Source organism: Motacilla alba, chromosome 3 (genome assembly GCF_015832195.1).
Source record: "Motacilla alba alba isolate MOTALB_02 chromosome 3, Motacilla_alba_V1.0_pri, whole genome shotgun sequence".
Lineage (NCBI taxonomy): Eukaryota > Metazoa > Chordata > Aves > Passeriformes > Motacillidae > Motacilla > Motacilla alba.
In genome coordinates this window covers 15,717,081-15,741,222 of record NC_052018.1, presented here as the reverse complement: position 1 = coordinate 15,741,222, position 24,142 = coordinate 15,717,081, and the positions used below count along the sequence as shown (strand labels likewise).

General features: G+C 42.1%; 1 protein-coding gene across 1 annotated transcript in view; it reads left to right on the top strand.

The window, feature by feature from the left end:
- Nucleotides 1–15,309: 15,309 nt before the first annotated feature.
- The window catches only part of TAF1B (TATA-box binding protein associated factor, RNA polymerase I subunit B), a 44,895-nt gene continuing 36,062 nt past the window's right edge, over nt 15,310–24,142 (top strand). Inside the window, exons 1-7 of the mRNA XM_038132049.1 lie at nt 15,310–15,373; nt 16,110–16,208; nt 16,680–16,767; nt 18,526–18,623; nt 18,922–19,017; nt 19,634–19,766; nt 23,275–23,431. Coding sequence (XP_037987977.1) covers nt 15,356–15,373; nt 16,110–16,208; nt 16,680–16,767; nt 18,526–18,623; nt 18,922–19,017; nt 19,634–19,766; nt 23,275–23,431 — 689 coding nt within the window. The 5' untranslated portion in view covers nt 15,310–15,355. The remainder of the gene's footprint in view (nt 15,374–16,109; nt 16,209–16,679; nt 16,768–18,525; nt 18,624–18,921; nt 19,018–19,633; nt 19,767–23,274; nt 23,432–24,142) is intronic.

Sequence of the window (24,142 nt, the reverse complement as noted above, 5' to 3'; positions counted from 1 at the left end):
TCTCTCTGGACTCTGCTTAGAAAGGAGTCTTCCAAACTACCTAGTTTGGCAAAGATTTTTTTTTTCCCTAGGAGAATGATCATAGTCCCTCCCTGATGTTTGCCTCAAGAAAACTATGTGTAAACTGGAAACCATCAAAAGTCCTTACACTTCCAATATCATAAAGCAAATCAATGCATTAATAAAAAGTGGAAATCTCAGACTGATAAAAACACTGGGAAGCCAAATATATTAAAGAAGTGGCTGCTTATAGTCCAACATTGAAACAGCAGATACACACCCACAGTATTTAAAATGTGTGACGAATTATCTACTGTCAGTCACTGCAGTACAATCCCGATAAACCAGTGATGTGTTTAATGGACAGTGGTATGAAAGCAATATTGGATTTCAACTAAAGAAAAAACTCAAAATGACAGTAGAGGATTACATTTCCATCGATACTTCATTCATCAGTGATTGGGACAGCTACCTGCACCCCAGTAGGCCCCTGAGCTATTTATATGCCAGAAAGCTGAACCCTTAGAAACACATAATTTGAAACTCCTGTTCCTACAGAAAGGTCTTTGTTAAGGACAAGCTACGAGATTTTCCAGAGCAGGGATGTAATCTGTATGTACACCTCAAGAGAATTCTAAAATGCTTGGTAAAGTGCAAGTAACAAATTATCCGAGTACAACGAGATAAACAGTGTTCTGAAGACAGTGGCATTGCATCAGGTAGGAATTCAGCCCAGTCTTATTATTTAGAGTATGGCAAATAATTGATCACTGTAACCATTTGCTTAGGGGCTCAATTAATAAATATTTATGCAGCTGTTTCTGCTAAATGTGGTTTATCAGTAGAATGTCAGTAGGTATGAATGATGCAATTTAAAATCATTACATATTTAATGGTGTGTTCAAGGATAAATTAACCCGTATAATGCAATATATGTTACTAATGTGATTCGTTGATTTTTTTACTAGGAGGCATCCAGATACATACATTTATTGGAAATGCAAGAATTTGTTTATTTGATAGTTTAACTGACTCAGAATAAAAAGCAGAAGGCTTTGAAGAACACTTTAGTACTTTGTGATCTATTAGGTACACAATTTGACATGAAAAAAGTGTATTTCTAAAAACAATATGCCATAAGCATCATTATTTGCATTGCTTGGAAGTAACACAGTGTCATTTTATACTGAAGAGTGTGTTGGGAGACCTCAACTTGCATCTCTCTTGCCAGATGCAGCTTCCATCTCCAGAAGAGGTTCACTTAGAGAATAACCCCCATGTTACAGCCCCCACAAAGCCCTGGGATCTCTCTGAGGAGGTGACTCTAGCAGAAAGAAGGACATTGCCTTTGCCATTCCCATTGGCTAAGAGGCTGGAAAGGATTTTGGCAAGACCTGGAAAGGAACTGGACTCTGTTTCAAGCAGTCTGGTTCCCTTGCCATCCTTACTACCTGAACCAACCAAAGGCAGCTGTGAAGGGAAGAACTGAAGCTCACCTCCCGATTCAAATCTTGTGCATCTTCTCCAAATGCTGCTTCTGCTCATCGGCCTATATTCCCCTGCTGAATGCTGTAATCTTACCTTAATGACACAGCATGATTTCTTCTACCTAATTCACTCATAATACAAAGGTGCTTGTCTGCAGACTGGATCCAGATGAGGTGACACTGCTCCAAGCAGCAGTAAATGTAGGAGCTGCTGCATGCACATGGCTCAGTCACTCTATCAGTATTTCAGAAGGATGTACATTTCCCCACAGTGCTAAAATGCAAAGGTTCCACTATTGCTAATAGTCCTGGGGCTGCACCTTTTTTCCCAGCATGGAGAGAATAATTTATGCATCTTATACTGTTTGTGGGAGTGAAACTAGAAGTAGGTGCCCACATACAGACACTTCCTCACTGCTCCTCATTCTCTGAATTATTTTTTATTTTTCTTATTTTTTATAAGGCAAGTTCTCTGATATCTACTAAGCTTTTGCTTCAAGTGTCACCAGCCCTCCCACAGCTGTTATTTATTAAGGACACAGAAAACACTGGTTGTATTTACAGCTCTGATGGCCACCAGCCAGCCTTGCAGCTCCGCTCCAGGACTGCGCACAACTGCACAAGTTCTGCAAACCAGGGCTGCATTTGAAAGCTTGAAAACTCCTTTGAACTGTTTGTATTTGTTTCACCATATTTATTGTGTCTAACTTGGCAACCAACCATGTAAATGTGTAGAAGTATTGACTTTATTGGCAGGCAATCTGGCAAACAAGGCAACATAATGATACCAGCCTCGCTGCAATGCAGCAGCCAGACCTAACTTCTGTCACAGCATGGAGAGCTTCCTAGCTGCTTTATTCTTGAGAGACATTGAAAAGTAGTTTAAAAGTGTACACTGTGTATCCATATTGATGCTTTTTAAACTGTAATATGAGAAGAACAACTATCAGTGTAGGGGATGGGAAAGGGGAACAGGGTTTCCCTTGACAGCAGCCAGTGCAGCAAGTGAAGGTGCATCAGCAATACCCTGTGCTGTAGCAAACATCCACAGAATCTTCTAAGGGTGCTTAGAAAAGGAAAAGGGAACTGATATGACAATCTTTTCCACTTTTTCAGACAGGAAACTGCAAACTGTAGTAGTTTTTTGAACTATCGTAGGCCTTACACTATACACATGAATGCACATAATTATGGGAGTATGGGTATACTGTCTCAGTGGCTCCTATCACTTTGGGAGTAAGGCAGATTTGTTTATCACACTGCTCACTTCAGGCATGTAACCCAAATATGATCCAAATTACTGAAATTAGGAGCTTTATTATAGATGTTCCTAATAAGCTGAAATTAGAGGACTGGAATGTACTTCCTGAGTGTGGGTGCTATTGGCACTAAGAGCCTACACAGCAGAAGCCCAAGTACGAGTGAATTTGGATAGAGCTATATCACAGAACAATAGAATGTCCTAAGTTGGAAGGGATCCCCAAGGGCCATTGAAGTCCAGCTCCTGGTCCTGCAAAGGACAAACCCAAGAGTCCACCACATGCCCAAGTGCATTGTCCAAATACTTCTTGAGCTCTGGCAGGCTTGATGTTGTGACCACTTCCTTGGGGAGCCTGTTTCAGTGCCCTACCACCCTCTAGGTGAAGAACCTTCTCCTGATATTTAACCCAAGCCTCCCCTGACACAACTTCATGCTGCTAATCATGTGAGATCCTAAATGCACCGGACACCTCAACACAGCCAGACAGATGTGACAGATGTGACAGATGTGACAGATGTCTCCTGCCTCAGCAGCCTCCATGCCAGAGCACCCACCAGGTCATCCCCAGCACTGGGATACTGGTGGCTGTGCCTTTGCTTCTCAGCCACCAATAGCTTTTCCATTCAGCAGTACCTGAGATTAGATAAGAGATAAGAGTAAGAAGGAAACTGCAAAGGGCTGTCAGCTATTCCCAGAGGGTCCTATAGAAAAAATCCTCAGCTAAGATATTGGCTCCTTCAGGTGCTTCACTTTGTGTGTTTTGGATTAAAAGGCTACTGATAAGACTGACTAGGAGACAAAAGGAGTTAACGCTCCTGAGAAGGGCAGGGAAGGTGAATGGAAAAGAAGACCCAGCTTGTCATATACATTCTGTAAACAACAGTTTCCTGCCTGATTGCTGTGAACTGACCACAGCAACCACATCTCCAATGAACCTCATGCTCTCCGGATGATAAACATCCCAGACAGAAAGAATGTGACATACCCTGAGGTTCAGTGACAATCAAATTGTGATTCATAAATTGAGAGTTTCAAAAAGAAGTATCAAATGTGATTTTTTTCTATAGCTTTCTGCCTCAGAAAAAGACTGAGAAACATATTCTGTCTTTTCTGGTTCTAGTGGGAATGTTCTTCATGACACTATTCTGAGCTAGGCCCAGAGAATGTTTAAGCCATGTGTAAACCCATCCTCAAGGCCTGCTTCTAAATCCAAGACATTCCCTGAATATGATGTTTTAGTGGAGAGCTGTGACAATTGCAGCTACATATTAAATACTGAGATATATAAATACTTGGTTTTACTTCTTTTCAGTCTCCTCACGTGTTACTTTACCTTCCTTAACGATGAAGTCTTTGGAGCCAGGAGTGCACAGCAGCATTTGTATGGAAAGCGCTGGGCAAACCCAGGGAGAAGCAATGTATTGGCGTGCCAGCCTGGCACACGCCAGCAGCATCTCCCCAGACACTGGGGAGTGCTCTGCAGCAGCTGATCAGTACCTGCATGGGACACCCAGAGCAGTGACATCAGGGGGTGCTGTGAAGACCTGGATCATATTTTCCACCTTGTTTTTTTTCATAGCCAGAATGTGTATAAATTTTAGCTGTTCTTTCTCTGGGTGGTTACACCCTATTCAAGGAGTGATGGAGACATAAGGATGGAGAGTTCAAACATGAGTGCAAGTCTCTGATCTGTTTGCCAGGTTGGAAGCTCTGTGCTACCCAGCAGAGAGCACTTTTTCCTTCCCAAGGATAATTCTGGGCTAGACTGTTTTGTTTCCCTGTGTGCTACAGAGCTACTCCGCCATGTATGTTCTCCTGTGTGGGTGGAGATAATCTCTGTGCCATTGCCAGCACATTCTTAACTCTTTTGAAGCTAAGGGTCACATACGAGTACTTTCTGTCATTGTCAGCCTGTGCTTCAAAGTTATTTCAGACTTGCTTTGTGAATGGATTATTTTAACATACTTTACTATATAATTTTGTTGAAAGGACCTTCCTGCAAGTTTAGAAATAACAAAGCAAGCTAGTAAACCATGTGTCATTTTTTTCTCATGGGTTTGAGAATGAATAAGTGCGGAAAGTGGGCAGATTTTCACTTCAGATGTTATTTCTGCACCAGTCTCATGTATTCACCTTGCATATGCAGATCTTTTGTTTGACAGGAAAAAGGTTGCTCTGGGTTGCAGGAGAGAATAAAATATAGACAATTTCTCACAACCCTGGCAAAGTTGGAGGTATCTCAAAGACCATCACCCTGAAATTTCAAAGCTCATGTGCCAGGGAGTATCAGGGAACTATCTAACATTTCTTTGGAGAAGGTGATGTGGATTTTGAAGATGTTTCCAAGACCTTCTTGGGTGTAGATAGGGGAAAACTGGGTAGCCCCACATTTAGAATGTAGTTGCTGATACAGAAGTTCTCATCCTCTGTCTGTTTCCCTTTTCCATTCCCCTTCCATTTCCTTACCCCAGCACTGCCCCGCATACCCAGCCAGCCCCAGGTGTGTTCCTTGGCCTGATCAGGGCCACAAAACTCCAGAGAGGGAGGAAGAGAACACAGGCTCCTTATTCCATCCTGCCAGGTCTGTGTTCTCACCAAAAGACAAGAAGGAAGACAGTTAAGGGTAACCTGAAACAGATGGGCTCTTCTGATTGTGGTCCTCTACCTGGGAGGTTAACCAAGCTATGGCTCAGCAGGACTGACAGCCAGTGCAGCCTCCAGTATCCAGGCCAGCAGCACCACACAGGATGAGCCATCAACTAATACTGTGTGTTTTCACAGGAAACTGAAAAAGATTGAAATGTGTATGAGCTTGGGAAAAACATTTTGACAACTTGACATGTTTACGAATTTGTGCCAGACAACTATTTCACTGTGGATTAAAAAAAAAACCAAAAAAAACCAAACATTTCCCACAAAAGCTTTTCTTACCTTTTTTTGTTTTTTTGTCACCATTTCCATTGTCCGACAGAAGAAAATTTATGAAAAGGCAAAAAACATTTCCCTGTCACCATCCCCCAATATATTTTTTCAAACCTTTATGTATCTACTTTGGCCTTATCTCTCCTTCCCCCATTTTCCTGCCTCTCGAGACAGAAATGCTGATCAGATGGGGTTTCCCTTCCAGACTGAGCCTTGTAGGACTTCTCCCATTTCAAAGATCAGCTCTAGTCCCAGCTAAATGCTATGAGCTACAGGGAAAAAAAACCCAACCAGCTAACAAATGTTGGCGAGACCACAAAATACAGATTGTGTCTGTAGGAGGAATATATTCCCATGCTGGGGAAATACTGAATTTTCACAACATTGAACCAGATAATCTGGAGGAGGATGGAATTTTTTTCCCTAGCACTCCCTTATACAAATAAACACCGCAGAGAAAACAAACTTGTTTAGGTGAGAGAGGGTTGAATTAAACAGCGGTATCCATTTGTGGTCACCTAAAGCTGCTTCTATGCAGATTGCTTATCTGTGTTTACTGCTCTAAATTGCCTAAATGGTGTGAGCAATTCTGGGGATGGGTGGATGTTGTTTATGCAGTTGTTTAAGTTTGTTTGCCCTTGTCTTATGGACAGGGATAGACGAAAATAAGATTCCTGGTCTGACATTGAGATCTCCTTTTTCTTACTTTCTGATGATTGTGAATGATTCTTAGAGTACATTAGAATTTTAAAATCAGTAAATTATCCCTTCCCCATCTTGTGTATATTCTTGAATTAGCATGTAGTGCCTTATATGTGTGGCTAAAAAGTAGAAATAGAATAAAGATGGTGAAGGCACCAGTAATTTGGGCACGTGGCCTTTTTATCACACATTATACTCATGTGAGAAAGCAAACATCTCTTTAGCATTGAAAAAAAAAATCCCTGAGTAAAATCAAGACCCAAATCCCTACTCCATGAGGCCACATGACTCCCCACACTGCCTTCAGACTGTGATCAGACCACTAAGCAAAGGTGACTTTACTACACAGAAATGTGCTGGATTGTCCTCTGGGCAAGGGTGGGATTCCAGAGCACTCCCTATATTGGGGATTTGCATCCCACCTTCCTGTTTTCAAAGTATCTTCTGAGTAAAAATCATTTAAAGAGGTGCTTTAGGTAGGCAGCAAGGATGGGGAGAGAATTACTATTTTTTTTTAAGCTGTATAGCCAAAGTAAAACATTTCCTGTGTGCAGACTGAACCAAGAAGGGGAGGCTGTAAGGAAATTATTACTTAAAAGTTCTTTACCTGCCAGGAACAGAAAAGCAGGTATAAATAAATAAAAAATAAATAAGTAAACAAAACACAAAGACATGACAGGGAGCAAAATCCCTGATGCAATAGTAAGCTATCGCTCCAGAACAACGTGCCCCGGGATTATGCGCTGATCTGACTAAGACAACTCGTGGTGTGCAGATCTACAGATCCATCTGCAAGTGGTGACAGTGATACTTCTGTTTCCCAAGGGTGAGCTAAGGCTAAATGCAATCTTCTGGGATAATTGCTGCTGTATGCATTCATACACCTAACCTGGGTCAGTGTCCAAGTGGACATGATCAAAAATCCACTGAAATGGGTGAGAAAATTTCCACTGTCTTTTAACAAGTTTTGTGGGGGATCTTGAAGCTTATACTGTAATGAAGAGCCAAACAGCTTTATGAATAAAACCAGAAAAACAACCACTGCAGGAATACAATCAGTACTTTTAATGGCATTGAAAGGCCACCAGATGGACAACTTTCAATCATAATTAAATTACTGTCCTCAAGTAAAAACAACACTGTTAAAAAACCATTAAGTTTTAAGATGAAACATAAAAAGCTGAAAATAACATGACTCATCCCTAGCTTTCTTCTTATTGCACAAAAGCTTTTACAATTTGGCTTCAGCACTTTTCTCCTAATTATAATGCATGATCCCTCTGTCACTGTGAAATGCACCCGCTTAAGCTAAAAATTTCCTAGAACTGTACTGATAAAACAGGGCTGAAACACAATTTGCAGTACTCTAACAGGTCCTCACAGAGTCTCAGGTGCATCCTGACTTTTTGCACTTTGATGTCCCCATCATATAATTAATAATTAAGACAAAGATGTGCCGAAACAGGTTTAGATTAGAAATTAGGAAGAAATTCTTTCCTGTGAGGGTGTTGAGACACTGGAACAGGTTGCCCAGAGAGCCTGTGGATGCTGCATCACTAAAAGTGTTCAAGGCCAGGTTGGATGGGGCTCTGAGCAAACTGACTTAGTGAAAGGTGTCCCTGCCCATGGCAGGGGGTCGGAACTGGATGGCCTTTAAAGTCTGTTCCAACCCAAACCATTCTGTGATTCTGTAATGATTCTATGATTCATCATTGAAGGAGCAAAGCTTTCCTCTGTGACCTTTCTGTGTATCTACAGAAAAAAAAAAGTTCTTTAAAGTATATTATGTAGTGGTGAGACAAAGAAAAAGAACCATCACAGTTCTGTCCCTTAGTCATTAAGGTCTATTTAGTAACACCACCACGACAAATACCCCAATGCACCGGTGAGCTCAAAACAGCACTGAGCCTTGCTGAGGCACAATGTGTTCTAGGTCCCATAGCATGCTGTAACTTACAGACTTAATCAAGTTTTCAATAGGGATGGTGACCTTTTCTTTCTTCAGAAAGAAACAGACAGAAAAATAGATGGTGAGAAATAAAGGGCAAAAACCATTGGGGAAATGAGATTGTAAATCAAAGCATAGCTATGCCTCAACTTGACTATATTTTCATTTTTATTAATAGCACCCACTACTATGTTTTATAGCCTACCCTTTAAAAACAGTTCAGGAATTGCAGGGGGTCCTATAAATTTAATTTCAATTTTTTTTTAATATTGTAGTTAGAACAGAAAATTTATCTTTCTAAACTCTGCTCTTGAACTCCACAAACCTGCATATGTATTTACAATAAAAACTATCATAAGAGCTGTGTATTGTGGGTGGGGAATAGAAATTGAGAAACAATATTCTATTCTTTATTTTAAGGGTGTATTAAATACTATTCTTGGTTTAATTTTCTTCACAGAAAATTCACTTTGCCAGAACCATGTCTAGTTTAGAACAGCATTTATCAAACATCCTTTGTAACCTTGAACGTGCATGTCGGTTTTGAAGAGTACAGCACCCTGGCTAGGGTGATCCTACTGGTTCTTCTGGATTCTCCTGAATGCTGCTATGTTCCCTTCTTGACAGGGACAACTTGAAAAGTGCAGTCTTAAGACCAAAACTTGGGAACATTCTGAAAATAGAGGGTTGCATTCTACTTATTTCTATTTCTTCTAGATTTGGCTCCCCTTCACCTCTACTTATTATAATGTGGAATCATCTATCATAGTTTTTTTTGAACAAACACTGAAAATCTGCTCCTGGTGCTCCGTGCATCCATATACCATGGCCTCTTGGAAGGATGATGGAATGAAGTATGACAGGAAAAGTTGCAGACTTTTTTTGAGATTTCCATAGTTTTGAAACCACAAGTTGTTGACTCCTTGCCATAGCCTTGTGGTGTCTTTTTATGAATTTTCTCCTACTACCACATGTCATCTTATAAGTGGTTACATTTAAATTACTGGGGGAAAAATTAATCCTGTCTGAAGCAACCATTAATGATGCCCATAGATATCTCCTGTTTACCAAAACAACATTTGAACAAAGGGGAAAAGTGAACTCTATTAAGCATAAAGGATACGCTAGGTTTGTCTGTTAAGACTTGGTCTAAAAAGAATGACCTCTCAGGTTGCTTTCACATTCCACTTGCTTTGTACCATGCTTTGGGATCTTAGTGACTGTCTGGCTGACAGACTTTGAAAATAGTATCTGTTCTGAAATTTAACTTAACTTCAAGCTCTGCTTGTGTGTAACTAATTTTAAAAGCTTCTGGAACCTAAAATTCGCTCAGCAGAAAATGGGTAAAGCATGTAGGACAGTTGTATCATTATTCAATAACCAGACTGATTATCAGTGGACTACCAACCATTTGCCTCAGCACTGGCTTCTCTAGCACCTGGAGAATGACCTGAGCATCAGAGTCCTGTTTTGTTTTGGGTGGTTTGGTTTTTTTTGTTTGTTTGTTTTTGTTATTGTTTTGTTTTTAGTTTCTTCATATGCTTAAGGTCTACTGCTCAGAGAGACTTTTAAAAATTTGTCCTTACATAAAATACATTTTTAAGTTATCACCTAATGTGCTGAGGATAAAGTTGGTGCTGCATAAAGGTGTTGGAAAAGACCAAGAAAATTTGAAAAAAAGCAAATACCTTTTTCTTTGGCAAGATCATGTGCTGGTGTTCACATATCAGTACTGACAAGCAGCTCAGAGTCCATCATGAGAAGTGATGGGAAAGAAACGGTAAATGAAACATTTCACAGTCCCTGCAGCAGCCTCAGAGACTGAGAAGTAAAGACAGCTCTTTACTTCTGTGAAGAAACAAGTCTCACATGAGTTATCCCATTTTTGCTACTTCTCTGGTTATGGAGTATTTGAGCTCTGGCAATCCTAATTCTCTATGTTAATAAATGATTGCAGAAGAAAATAAACCTGTGACAGAAATCTACACATAACGATTCCAAAACTTACCAGCATTTTTGAGGGCTTAATTAATTATGTGGTGAAAAATGCCCTGTGAGCAACATCCCCCACACACCAAGGCTGTGTAGGTCATAGTGAGTACCTTACTTTGCTTCCCTGATTCTGCTACTTTCTGCATTTTTCTGACAGTTTCACATCCTACCTGCCACTGCCCACAAATACATTTCTTTGTCACTCAGTCAGCAGAGGAGTTCTATGATGCACTGTGCACTGAATATGCACAGACATGTGCATGGTGCATGTTCCCCAGACTGACAATCTCCAGCTTCACACTGGATCTGAATTTCTAGCAGGAGTAGCTGTTCCCAGCCATGTTATTTGGAACCCCTTTGTGAATCCCAGCTCCACAAGGTGGCTCTCGATTCCTTTAAAAGCACCACTGCTTCTGTAGATTAAATAGATCCCAGAATGATCTTGAGAACTATCATCATGGCTCTGTGGACACACAATGCCAAAGTGGAAGCCAAGATCCCCTCTAGTATGTGGCATATTTTTCTTTCAGTAAAGCTGAAGTATTAAAATTTGAAGGAAGGTTTCATATCAATTGCTCAATAAAGTCTGAAAAACAAGAAAATAAAGGCATTATAGATGCCTTTGTGAAATGGGACATTGAAATGCTCACTGCCTGCTCTGTTGCTGTGTGGCTTCTCTCCTACAAGTGTCCTTCTCCCCCTCCATACCTCTGCAGGATCAGGTTAACATAGTCACCAGGTACTGAAGGGTGCATCCTCTGAGAGCATGGACAGCAGGATGGCAGTGTAGTGCTCCTCAGGAAAGACATCTTGCCCTTGAAGGCCAGGCTCACTAGGAGGTATTTACTTGACTCTGGCCAGGACTTCAGCATCCCAGGCAGACCTCCCAAATCCCTCTGTGGCTGGCCATGCTCTAGCATGGCCTCCCTGAGTTTTGCCTGCTAGAGCACCTCATCTGAATGTGAGGTCCTGCCCTGAGGTGTGTGTCTCCAAACCCCCGGGCTGGGTGACCACACAGCCGATCACCAGCTCTCTGTGGCAGGGAGAGCCACAGCTGAAACTGGGGCGGGACTGTGGCACCACAGTGCAGCTCTGAGATGGGCTGGGCTGCAGCACACGTGCAAAGCCAAGGCTGATGGTGTGAACCCCAAACTTAGTGCCTAAGACTGGATCAGTTTGCTCTCCCTCTTGGGTCCAATACTGCTGCTTTTGGTAATCAAGAATTGAAATTCCTGTAGCTTACATCCTAGGAAAATGCTAAGAAAACCTGAGTAAACTTTGGGAAAAAAAGAGTATTTGCTTTCTGGTGGTTTGTATGTTTGAGATCATATTTTCAGGTTTTCCACAACAGGGATAGAAATTTATTTAACTAATAAAATTTGAAATCTGAAGCTGTATAACAAACAGTATCACAAAGCAATGCTGGGTGTGTCTGAGCTGTAACGTTAAATTCCTTCTTCTTGTCGCTTCCTTCAAAGCTGTGCTGAGCTCAGCCCCTCCCTGGTTATCCTTCCCTGCCGAGTGTGCTGTCACCCCCACGCCTTGCTGCTGTTCCCACCTTTGTCCTTGCACAACTTGCTGCACCTTTGCCTCCACTGTTGGCCCAGCTTCTCCCCCAACCCCTTCTACAGAGTGGTCTCCAAAGATCAGTTAGAGTGAAGCCATCTGCTTCTTGTTCTCCTAATTTCTCTTTTGTTTTCTGTCTGCCTTTAAACATATGTTCTTCCACGGAGAGATGGTGCAAAGATGAAATTTTGCGTGTTAATAACTGCGTGCATTTTCTATAAACTTGAATCTGGTAGATCTGCTCTGTGTTCATGTGCACAGTCTTTGGAGCAGCTGAGGGTGCTGTTCTGCTCTAACTCTTTGTAGTAGGTGTCTGTCAATGGGTAAAGACTCTGGGGAGAATCTCTGCTACAGAAGTTTGTATCCTGGAGCCAGCACAATTTCGTGAACAATAACCCAAAGGACAGGCCAAGGGACATGTCTTTCAGTCCTATATATATTTTTTATATTTTCACATGCAGAAAGTCTGCAGTCAAGAACCAGAAATGTGATATCAGCAATGGAACTCAGCTCATTAAAAATTCAAATCAATGGAAACAACAGGACGTGTTATTTATCTAAGCCTTGAATCAATCTGACTACTATGCATAATGATCTTAATTAGAAAAGTGAGCCGAAGCAGGAAGACAGTCTGTCTCCTGGCTTTGAAATTATCATACCCCTATCAGTATGCTTGGGTAACTTGTAATTAGGGACAAAGGTTACACATAATTTTATATGCTGAAAAACCGGTTTTATACATGTCAATTCAAAAAAATATTTAAGAAATAGTTATAAGACTTGGTAACCCTATTATACTTTGATTTTTTTTCTACCAGATTAGTAGTCTGCACTAATTAATTGATGGACTTCAGAAATACCAATAGAAACTTTGCATTTATAGGGAGCCTGGACACTGATAACTAACTAGCAATATCAGCATCAGTCTTGTAGAAGTTCCTTTCCAAAATTTGGTACCTTTTCACATCTGTTTCACCTGCATGGAAAATGCAGCTCAGAGAAGCAGTGTGGGCTGTCCAGTAGTGGAGAGTAAGGGCTTTCCTGTTCAAAAACTTTACTGGCATGTTGCACCAGTATGGCCACAATTACACCTACGCTGCTCCTTGTGCAGTCCCCCACATCTTTCTTCTTTTCTTGCTTATCTTCAACTACTGCTGTTAAATATGAAGTGATCAGGTTTTGACAAAATGGCAGTCCTGTGATTCCTTTAATATTTTATGGACCAACTGTAATTAGAAAGCAGAAGACCTAACTCGGAGGTCCTGCCTCATCAAAGCAGTCAGTTCCACACTTTATTTAAACAAATTCTTCAGTTTAGTTAGATCCACTGGGCAGGCCCACTGCCCGCTCACAGCATTGAGTCACACATGAGCACTGCTCTCAGCAGGAGCAGTGCCTTATCTTCTGCGTTGGAACACACCTCTTCCTCTCTTATCACAGGTACAGATGTGATTTTTTTTTCAAGGTAGTATTTAATCTTAGAAATACATTAGAAAAAGATCAAACCCTCTCTGTCACACAAAATGGCCTTGCTTTCCCAGAACATTATTTCCACAAACAAAAAATATGGAAATTAAAAACACAAGTAGGATCTGTTTCATCAAAGTATTAGCTACATTTCTGTGAGGTTGACAATCACCTTTTTAACATGGCAGGAATTACATGCGTAATTCTCTTTAATGGGTGTTACAAATGTTCAGCCCACACTGAAAAAAGATCACAGTTGGTATGAGTAATAACTTTTTTCTTAAACATAAACAGTTCCCCTCTAGCTCTGTACATATCCTCCAACATCAATGTAACCACAGCTGTCAAGGTAGCCTCACCTCTTTCTATGTATATTTTAATTTTAATTTTTTCCCATGCTTTTGCTTAGTGGACTCTTTTTTTTTTTTTCTTTCTTTCTTTTTTTTTTTTTTTTCTAAAGGGCCTAAACCTGTTCTCCAATTTTGTGGGCAAATTCACTGCAATAACAGATCTTGGTGTTTAGACATCCTTAAACATTATTATTAGCATGCAAGAAATTAGAGACCTACATCAAGATCTGGAGGTTTGGGTGTTGTTTTTTAATTGAAAGTGGATTTCAGATTGTAGTTTCCCTCATTCAAGGATCTCCAAACACTCTTACATAGTTAAATGAGGTTTTGTGGCCTTCTTTACAGGCTGCAGCAGCCCTCTTCCCACAGCTTTGGCACAGCCTTGGTGGTCACCAGCTGGGGCCACCGAGGCGATGTGAGGATGAGGATGCAGGAGCTCTGTGGAGAGGACAGCGATGGGCTGAGGCTCAGAGGGCATACATAGTCTTAATCTTAAGCTGAACATGTAGTCATAGTCCTAAAATGTGCCAGGGGAGGTTTAGGTTGGACATCAGGAAGAATTTATTCACGGAAGTGGTGATTAGGCTTTGGAACGGGCTGCTCGGGGATGCAGCAGTGTCACCACCCCTGGAGGTCTCTGAGGAAGGACTGGACGTGGCACTGAGTGCCATGGCCTAGCTGACATGGTGGTGGACTCGATGATCTCAGGAGGACTTTTCCAGCCCAACTGATTCTGTGATGAAAAGTACCCTCCAGTCCTTGGGACACCCTGTATCTCCTTGAAGCTGCCATGTCCCCTCCACGGCTGAAGCACAGAACTCCTAGAATCATAGGATATTAAAAGGTGGGAAGGGATCCCCCGATCACCGAGCCCCAGTCCCCCCGGCCATGGGCAGAGACACCTCCCACCAGACCAGGTTGCCCAGAGCCCTCTTTGATGCCCTAAGTTTTAGCTTTCATATTTTCCAGATTCTGTACTGCATCAGTGTGTAACTCTGAGCTTCATATAAAATGTCGACAAGTTGTCCTCATAGTCAGACAAAACAATCCTTTTCCAGCATGAGAACCAAGGACACAGTTGCAGCTTTGGGCCCAGAAAGTGTAAAAAAGAGAGAATTGAGGAGAGCAAACTGGGAGGATGGGACTTCATAACCGGAAGCTGTACTTGACAATTAACCCCAATATGTAAATGGACCAAAATTTGTAAAAGTGTGAAAACTCATGACTCGGAGTCCATCTGGGGTCCAGCTTGGGTGGGTCAGGCTCTTGTACTGTCCAGGGTGTATCCTTCGAAGGCCTTTTAATAAATCCCTACTTTATTCCTTTAACAGAGCCTCTGTTCGGGGAGCCTCTCAAGGCATCAATCCAAGCCGGCCTTGAACACTTCCAAAGCTGCGGCACCTACAGCCTCCCTGAACAACCTGCCGCAGTGTCTCACCACCCTCACAGGAAACCATTTCTTCCTCCTATCTGATGTCTAGCACCGGGACCTCTGTCCCCTCAGTGAAACACGCAATGACCCCTTGGAGCGCCCGTGTCCCCCGGGCGCCACGCTGCGCCCCCGCGGCGGCCCGGAACGCAATCGCCGGGGCCGCGGTTTCCAGGCGGGCCGCGGTGCCGCCCGGCGCGGTTGCCATGGTGCGTCCCCGGCGCGGCCGCCATGGACGAGGAGGACACGGTGGGGCCTGCGGGGCTCGCTGGGCCGGGGCCGCTTCCCCGCCAGGCGAGCAGCGGCTGCGGGCGGCGGGGGGAGAGGGGGAGGCGCCGGCGGGCGCTGCCTGCCCCGGCCCGGTCCTGCCCTGCCCACACCGGGGCCCGGAGGCAGCGGGCGAGGCCGTGCCCGGCCCCTCGGCGTTGGCCGGCGCTCGGTCCCGACCGGGGATGTGCCGCCCCTCCCGGGCCCGGCGGAGCTGCCTCTCCCCAGCACGCGTGTGGGCGTTTCTGGAACCGCTGGGTTTTAATCTGTCGGTTTCCCTCTTCTCTCTCCCTCTCCGGTTTCTCCGGGAAGCAGCGGCTCGTGCGGGCTTTTTCTCACCGCGTGTGTTTCTTTGCAGTTCTATAAATTTATTTTTCTTTTCGCCTCCCACTCGAGTTCGTTTCTCCTTTTTAAATTCTGATGGGTGGCTTTATTTAAAGCCCCGCCACGTGTGTGCGAGGCGTGGGTCACATTCCTCTTGTTCTGACGCTCGCACACGCGGGAGCTGGCGCTTTACAGCTACAATTGCGTGTCCAGAGGTACCTGCGGCTGATGGCAATTGCGATGATCACTTGCTACCAGCCAGAGCGAGCACAAAGGGTGTAAATCCTCTCCTCTATAAATAATCTAAAATAATAAGCTGTGCAGTAGCCTAGCAATAATGCCATTTGTTTTACTTAAGCAATTGTGAAAGTCTTCTGGCTTTTCTGTCTTTCAGAGAGATTTTAACGAGCGCTGTGCTCAGTGTTCAGAAGTGAACTGGGGTCTCACTGATGGAGGCAGATTTTATTGTAGATCTTGCCACAACGTTACTGAGGTAAAAAGATGAGTTACTGCCTTGGAAAAGGTTTATTCTGATCGCTTCTTGGCTTTATGTAATAAAATTACAGATTTTTCTTCTCGGCATTGAGGGCATTTCCTTTTTCATACTTCAGCTGACACTATTTAAAACTAATGTTCCTTGAGATCACAACATTTAGAATGAACCACCTTGGCCTGCTGTGTTGCTGTAGCTGTGGTGTCAGTGTGCTCTCTAGGTGCCTTAGAAGCATTGTCTGGGTGTTCCTGCCTTTTGTACAGTCCAAATTTAGGCAAACCCTGATGCATGTCACCTATGTGTCCATGATAGCAATTGTCTATTTTTGAAATTTCTGAGTCAAAAGTTCAGACTGCCTTGTCTTCTGTTTAGAAAATTTGAGTGAATTTCTCCATTATGTTTTATGATGGGGCAATCTGTGCAAGTTAGACCTGGCTCTTTTTCTTTCTAAGATGTATTCCTGTTTTGCAGAGAACTAGAGAAGTTGTAAACACTGATTTTATTACTAATTCAAGAGTCCAAACAATCTCCAAAGGTTTAAAAAAGCAGGAAAAAAACGGTATGTATGAGTTTCTCCCTGTATTTTGTGAAAGGGTGGCTGTTCAGCCATTCTTCACCTAGGCCATTATGTCTTTGGTGGAGAACAAAAGCAGATAGGCAAGAAAGACTGTAGGAGTGGGAGCAAAATGCACCTCCCTGATGCTGTCACAATCTTCAGAGATCTCATTTGCTGACTTCCTGAGCCACAGATGACCTCTGGTGGGCCCAGGGGTGGGGGTTTTTGATTGAATGGAGCTATGTGCTACTGCTGCTTTGACTTCTGGAAGCAAATACTCACTGAAGGTACTGGAGGCATGCATTCAGATGTGGTGATCCTTTGTTCCTTCCCTGTGATGGCTGTCACAAAACCAGAGAGGTTGTTTGTCTTGGCAGGCGAGATGCGATGGTGGTCCAGCTCCTGGTGTCAGTGTGGCCTGTGTGACAGGCACTTGGCCCTGCAGCTTGTGCACAAACTGCACGGAGGAGGTGTCATGCAGTTCCAGTAGCTGAACCGGTGCTGCATCTTTCATCCAGAGTCACTCTTTTACTTGTAATGTCATGAATATTCAGAAGAACAGTGGTCCTTACATAGGAGGATCTGGGCCATAAAGATGTAGTGGTAAAGCTGCTGCTAGAGCTGTGCGTATATTCTTCGTTGGCTGGATACATCTCTTACTTTTGTGGCCACTTTCAGAAAACAAAGTTGCATTAAAATGCCAAATAAAGTGAGGGGGTATCTTTCTCTCTGATGTGCTCATCTACCTTTGCTCTGCTGCAGAGGCAGTGGATTGCTGCATTGCTTCAAAAAGAGCAATTGTGTGGAAGTGAAGGGAGGTGTGAAAAGGACCCCTCCACTTTTCCTTATCCTGTATTGCTTCTAAAGTCTGGACCACTCATGCTTTTAATTTATGCTGTTGAGAAGGTCATTAGCTAGCCCCAGGCTACTTAAGAAAGAAATCCTTATCTTCACAGTGCAGTCATGTTACACTGTATTCCATGGATGTAGAGGAGTAAGCTGTGTCTGTAGCTCACTGTCTAGCAGCTAAGAGCAGCATCATTAAAGCAGGGCAGAAGCTTTGGGCAGATAATGTCCAAGATGGTGAGAATCAAGGTGTGTTTTGGAACAAAAGTAGTGAAGAACAGGTGTGGAGGGAATGAAAAGGGAGTTGAAAATTTCTAAAACCAAAAGCCTGTGGAAAAGATTAGTAGTGAATGTAGAGAGGTAAGGGCAAAAAGTAATTGTAGTGCAGCCTGAAGAAATAGTGAGTAGATTGGAGCAGGCCCACTCCCTATGAAATTCGTGTGGTGGTAGGATTTGCTAGAAGTTGGGATATTCTTTTATTTAAACATGTATGATTCTGTGGGAGGGAATGGTAAAGCTCCAAAGTGGTATTGGTTGTTTTTTTGCCTGACTCACTACTGTAATGTTCCAGTTTTCTGTGTCGGGGTGGAAAAGGAATGTTCATATTTCATTTTTAATGGCAGGTTCTCAGTTATTTTTAAACTAGTAATTTAACAATGCTCCACTCAATTACAAATGCCACACTAGACATTATAATGAATTATATTATTCTTGGGAAATGTGTGAAGTTCTTGTTCAGTAACTTTTCTTCTCGTTTAAGGCCGTGAATAAATGGAAGTTAATGGAGTGTTCAGTGTTGCTGGTTTATGCACTAGGGTCTGAAATTATTAAATAGAGATATGGGGATAAGTGTGCATAAGGAGAAAGAAACCCAAAACAGTATAAACAAACATAGCCCCCTTTTTTTTTCCTCAGATGGGGGCTGTGAATGGTATATTTGTGAAGGCTTTCAGCTTGTACTCAAGAAACAAGTGGAAGCTCTAGAAGCATTAGGAGTATGTCCACAAATGAAGGTATGTAGATGTCAGTGTGAGTTGTACACTCTTGTGTGTGTGTGTGTTACAGAAAGTGGGATTTTAAAAGATTTTCATTTTTCAAGTGAATCACTCAAGTGCCTGTTTAAAATCATTGCGCATATGAAACAAAAATTTGTTTCTCTGGTAATTTTAAAACATATTTTATAAATCACAGTTAATAAAATTGGAGATGAAATATTATTCAGATTCCTGAGTTAGAAATTACACTCTGTTCTCTCAGCAATTAATGATCTTGTAAACATTGTACCATTTACTATCCATTTGTGTTTATCAGGATGAAATTCTGTGCAATTTTTGGAGGCGTTACCTTCAGAAGACCAAACAGGCATATTGCAAGAGACCAGCTGGGGAAACTGTCAAAGCATTATCAGTAAGTGAAAGCTCAAATCCCATGAGATGTTTCGTATCTTTTCAAAAGCAACAACAGAAATCTTCTTTGTTTAGGCAACATACCTTGGTGGCAATAATGTCACCTCAGTATGAAGGAGATCATATAAACAGGCTTGCACATGTCCATTTTATTGGGTTTTGGAGTTTTGAGTCTATTTCAAGACATTAATATTTCTGTGACTATTTGAAACTGCTTATTTAAAAGCTTTGCTTTGTCTTGACATAGACAATCAGCAAATACAAATGACAATGCAAAATGTATCATCAGCTACCATCCTTTCCTGCCTGCTCTCTTGAAATTACTCATTTGATCAGGCTTTGATTCTGTGTGTTGCCAACTTTCTGGTCATTGTTGCAGATTAAAATGTAGTCACTAGAAGTTTTTTGATCTTGAGAAATCCTTGAAAAATACTTCCTTTTCTTTTTTTTTTTTTTTTTTTTTTTTCCACTTACTGGTGATTCCTGGAGTAAAAATGTGAACAGTTTGGGTTTTAACTTTTGCTGTTAATTTTGCATCTGTCATGCTTTATGTGGTTTGTTGAGATCACAATAGTAACTAAGAGTAGCTAATACAAACATTTATTGACAAACCCCAGGTATGTGAGAGCAGTACTGATGTGGACAGTGATCCAGAGAGACCCAGCCTTCTGCACTTGCTGTCTCTCTCTGAAAGTGAGGGGGATCTGCTGACCGACTGCAGCTTTGCCTCATCAGTGAGCAGGGTCTCAGGTAGGAGCAGTGAGCTGAACTTTCTGAAAACCAGTTTTTCTGTAGTTTTTGAATATAAATAGGTTTAAAGTGTATTTGTGTACAGTGAATTGGAGGAACTGGTTGGAAGTTGTAAAGTTTTCAGTCTTGTGTGACGCTGTACTACTTTATATTCTACCAGAAATAGATGACTTCCTCCTCCAACCCCCACCCAAGGAGATGAAAGTTGAACAGGACCTGGAAATACAGTGGGAAATGCAGGAGGAAGTTCTGGTTTATAGCAAGTTTGCTCCATGCCTCCTGTTTGGAGTAGGAAAAAAATTGCTGTTATATCTGCCAAGCTAGATGTTCACAAACACAGCAGCTTTGAAGAATAAGCACGTATTTAACCAATAGCAGAGCTGTTTGTCATGACTTTGATGTTAAAAACCATCTGTTTGTTCTTTAAGGGATGCATTTTTTTTTCATCCCATAGATATATTTAGCTTTTAATTTTTTTTTCTTTACATTATTTTGGTCTTTATTTTTTGTCACCACAGTCTTTTTACTGCTTTCCCAATGACCCTTTCTATGAAAAATCATATTTTACCATTCCATCAGTTTCTCTTTTCTGCTCACAATAGCAGCAGGAAAATACCTACAGAATGCTGAACTTCTTCATTAAAATGTCGTAGAGATTGGAGTGTGAGGTTCTGCTGGGCAAGTGTAACACAAGACAGTGCTGCAATGCCTGATACTGGAAATTCATTGCAAGGCACACTTTAAAGCTTTTGGTTGTGTTTTAAACTTTTCTTTCTTGCTTTATTCTTTGCTTACTTTTTCCTTCTTTATCTGTCTTCGTGTTTCTTATTCCCTGTTATGTAGTATCCTTATGGCATGTTTCTGTTCTTCTGTGATATTGCCTCTCTACCCTCAGAAGAATGCAATCTTGTTTTTTCAAGCTTTTCTCTTTATTTTGTGAAGTCCAGTAGTGGTAATAGAGTGAGAAATTTGATCAGCAGCAATTAGAAAACTCCAGACAGAATTGGGAGTGGAGGGGGGGGGGGAAAGGTATAAAAATAGTGATGCAAATTTTTTTAAATATTATGCTAGAACCTTTCATCCTTATATATTAAAATGACAACATTTTGAGGTAAAGAGTCACTGTCTGTTTGTGCATGTAGAATCTTGGGTGTTACACAAATATAATACAAAAAGGAAAGAATTGAGTGAAGAGTTTCTAGTGAAAGTATTCCCTTGAATTTTCTTCCCCTTTTCAATGTCTAGGGTAACTCCTTTCTTCCTTGGTACTTGTGCCTTTTATAGGTCTGCTGCTTAAAGTTTTAGAACAGCAAGGTAGTCCTAAGTAGGCCATAATTTATTGTCTTGGTTAGTTGTTTCAGAGATTGAATTCAGCTTCCAGTAGTCATCAATTTCACTAAAATCACTTGAAATGAGTTAAGAGTTCAGTGATACTTAAAGTAAATGTCAGTGAAATCAGACAAACATAGAAATAGTTTTGTCTGTTGAAATTTAACATAAGTAAGTGTGTTCTACTCTATTGTAAACTCTTGTGAAGATTCATAAGTATTTTCTTTGGGGTCGTTTCTGCTGAGCTGTTACTGCTGCAGACTAAAAATCTCAACACCCTTCTTTCCCGAAGAGGCTTGTCCAGATGGCATTTGGTTTTTTGGTTTGGTTTTTTTGGGGTTTTTTTGTTATTTTCGTGTAGGGTTAATAGCAAATTCCGCTGAGTATAGCACTGAGATATTGCTAGAGAAGCCTATAAAACTCTTAAATTATTAGCTGCGTGTAACTGTGTGTTGTCATGTCATGCATAAGCTGGAAGAAATAAAAGGAAATTGTGTGCCATCATTAAGGCCACAAATATAATGAGGATTATTTTAAATAAATTGAGTTGAATGTGAAATTAACAATGAAGCTTCAGTCACGAAGCTGCCTTTAAGCGCAAGTATCCATGTGAAAGGTGAAGCAGTTGACTCCAGGGATTAAACCGATGTTCCCGTGTTCCTGTCTTTGTTCCCTGCCGCACCTGTGCGTGCTGGGACACTCTGCTCTGCACCAGGCGTTCGGGCTGGTCTGAGAGCCTGTGCCGTGCCTGTGCCGGGGCCTGTGCCGGGGCCTGTGCCGGGGCCTGTGCCGGGGCCTGTGCCGTGGCTGTGCCGGGGCCTGTGCCGTGGCTGTGCCGGGGCCTGTGCCGGGGCCTGTGCCGGGGCTGTGCCGGGCCTGTGCCGTGCCTGTGCCGGGCCTGTGCCGTGCCTGTGCCGGGCCTGTGCCGGGCCTGTGCCGTGCCTGTGCCGTGCCTGTGCCGGGGCTTTGCCGTGCCTGTGCCGTGCCTGTGCCGTGCCTGTGCCGTGCCTGTGCCGTGCCCGCCCCGCCGGCTCCGGGGCCGGTAGGTGGCACCGCAGCCCGGCCTTGGAACGCGCTGTGCGCGGTGTCCCCGTCCTGCGGGCACGGTGGACCTGCCCCGCTGACCCTGCCACCTCGCAGGTGTGGCTGTCGCCCGCCCGCGGAGCTGCCAGGCTCTCGGAGGGTCCAGGTTGTTTCCAGCGGGCTCTTTGCCCGGGCCCTGCAGCTCCCAGCTGGGGAGCTGTGGATCCGGCTCTCGCCGTTCCTGTCTGAACGGGTGAACAGTTTGTGGGGAAGTGAAGTGAGGAAAAATCTCTGCAGAGTCAATGCTGACATTTGTGCCGGTGTGCTTTAAATGCATTTTCCTTCATCCTGGCTGGGTCATGATGTAGGGAAGAGAGGCTTACAGATTTTTTTTTAAATTTATTTTTTTTATCCTCTTTTCCTGAACTCACAGGTTTCACTGTTGAAAAAGTTCCAAACTCATAAATCACTCTACTAAACAAATTTTTCTCTTTTCTCTGTTCCTCTTAGTTTTTAGTGATTCACCTGAGTAGGAAGTAGAGAGGTTTGGATGTTAATTTATTTGGGTGTTTTTTCCCACCCTCTTCACCATTTCCTACATTCTTGTTCTAAAGTTATTTCTTTGACATAGAATTTAAATACATTTCTTAAAAGAATACATTTGTTTCCACAGTTAGAGATTATAGGACAGATGGATTCAGGGCAGACTTTTAACATCGGTAACATTTCTGCAATGTAAATGATTTTTTCATTGAAGTCCTGCCTGTGTTGAAGTTTAAAACTGTGTTTTAATCCCAAACTCAGAAGCATTGATCAAATTTTCCCTTGTTTCCTCACCGTTCCCTTATATCTCAAATGGAAAACAGTATTTCCAGCTGATAAGTACTAATAGTTATATGTTACGTAGGAGTTAATGTCCTAGTCAAGTGTAATAGCACTTTGTGAAACAGGTTCTCTTCTCATATTGTGGTAGATTAATAAATTGGGGTTAAACTGTTTCACAGAAAAGCACACAAACAAGCAAAAAATTCAAGGTAATGATTTCAAAATGTTACTAGTTGCTGAACAAGTCTTGTATGTTCCTTTATCTTGATTTTTTTACGCATGGTTCATGTGTCTCAATTGCTTTTTTTCTTTTCTTTTACCAAAACCCAAGAAAGCACCTCTGTGTACTCTGGATCAGTAGATGGCAGCTTGTATTTAATGAAGAACCAAAAGGAGAAACTGAGGATGACAATGCCAATGACACTTTCATTTTGTTACTTGGCATTACTCTGGGTGAGAGAACCAATTACATTGTCCGAGCTCTTAAGGTATGAATAGTCTCTAGTGAAGAATTATAAATAATAGTATTTTTTTCAAAAGTAGATCTGTACTATTGCCCTCATATGAATTTGCTCAGTAACAGTGAGAAGTTCTTTGTATTTACTTGTCATGTCTTTCCTTTGTCACAACCATTTGTGCAGCTGCTGTTGGAGGACATTCTCTGTTGATTGCAGTGAATTTCAAAGACCTGTAAGGAAGAAGGTTTTGAAGTTAGAGAAGTTTTTTATCCTTCTCCTTCAAAAATTCTTAAGACTTGCTGGAGGTGTGTATGGCCACACTTCTGTGATATTTGCTGTTGTCAGCATGTCAGAATGAAATGAGTAAACATTCTCCAGGACTTACATCAGTGTCATCATGCAAACAATACCAGCAGTGTACAGTGATCTGAAATGCAGCAAAGTAACTTCATGCAATGGAGTTGAAATTAATATAAGAAGATCATTTTGTCTTAATATCTTTGTATCTGTAATTATCAGAGTTCAGAATAATACCTTTTAATATGGTAGAAATAAATTGTTCTAATAATAGGGTTTGATGCTAAATGGAGACTGTCAGGCTACTGCTGACAATGCAGCTCCCTTCTCTCCCCTACAACGAGGCCATGAACACTTTCCTTTTGGACTTTACTTCAGGAATGAAAAGTAATTGATCAACTCTTCTTGTTGGCAATAAATATTTTAAATCAGGCCGGAATAAGT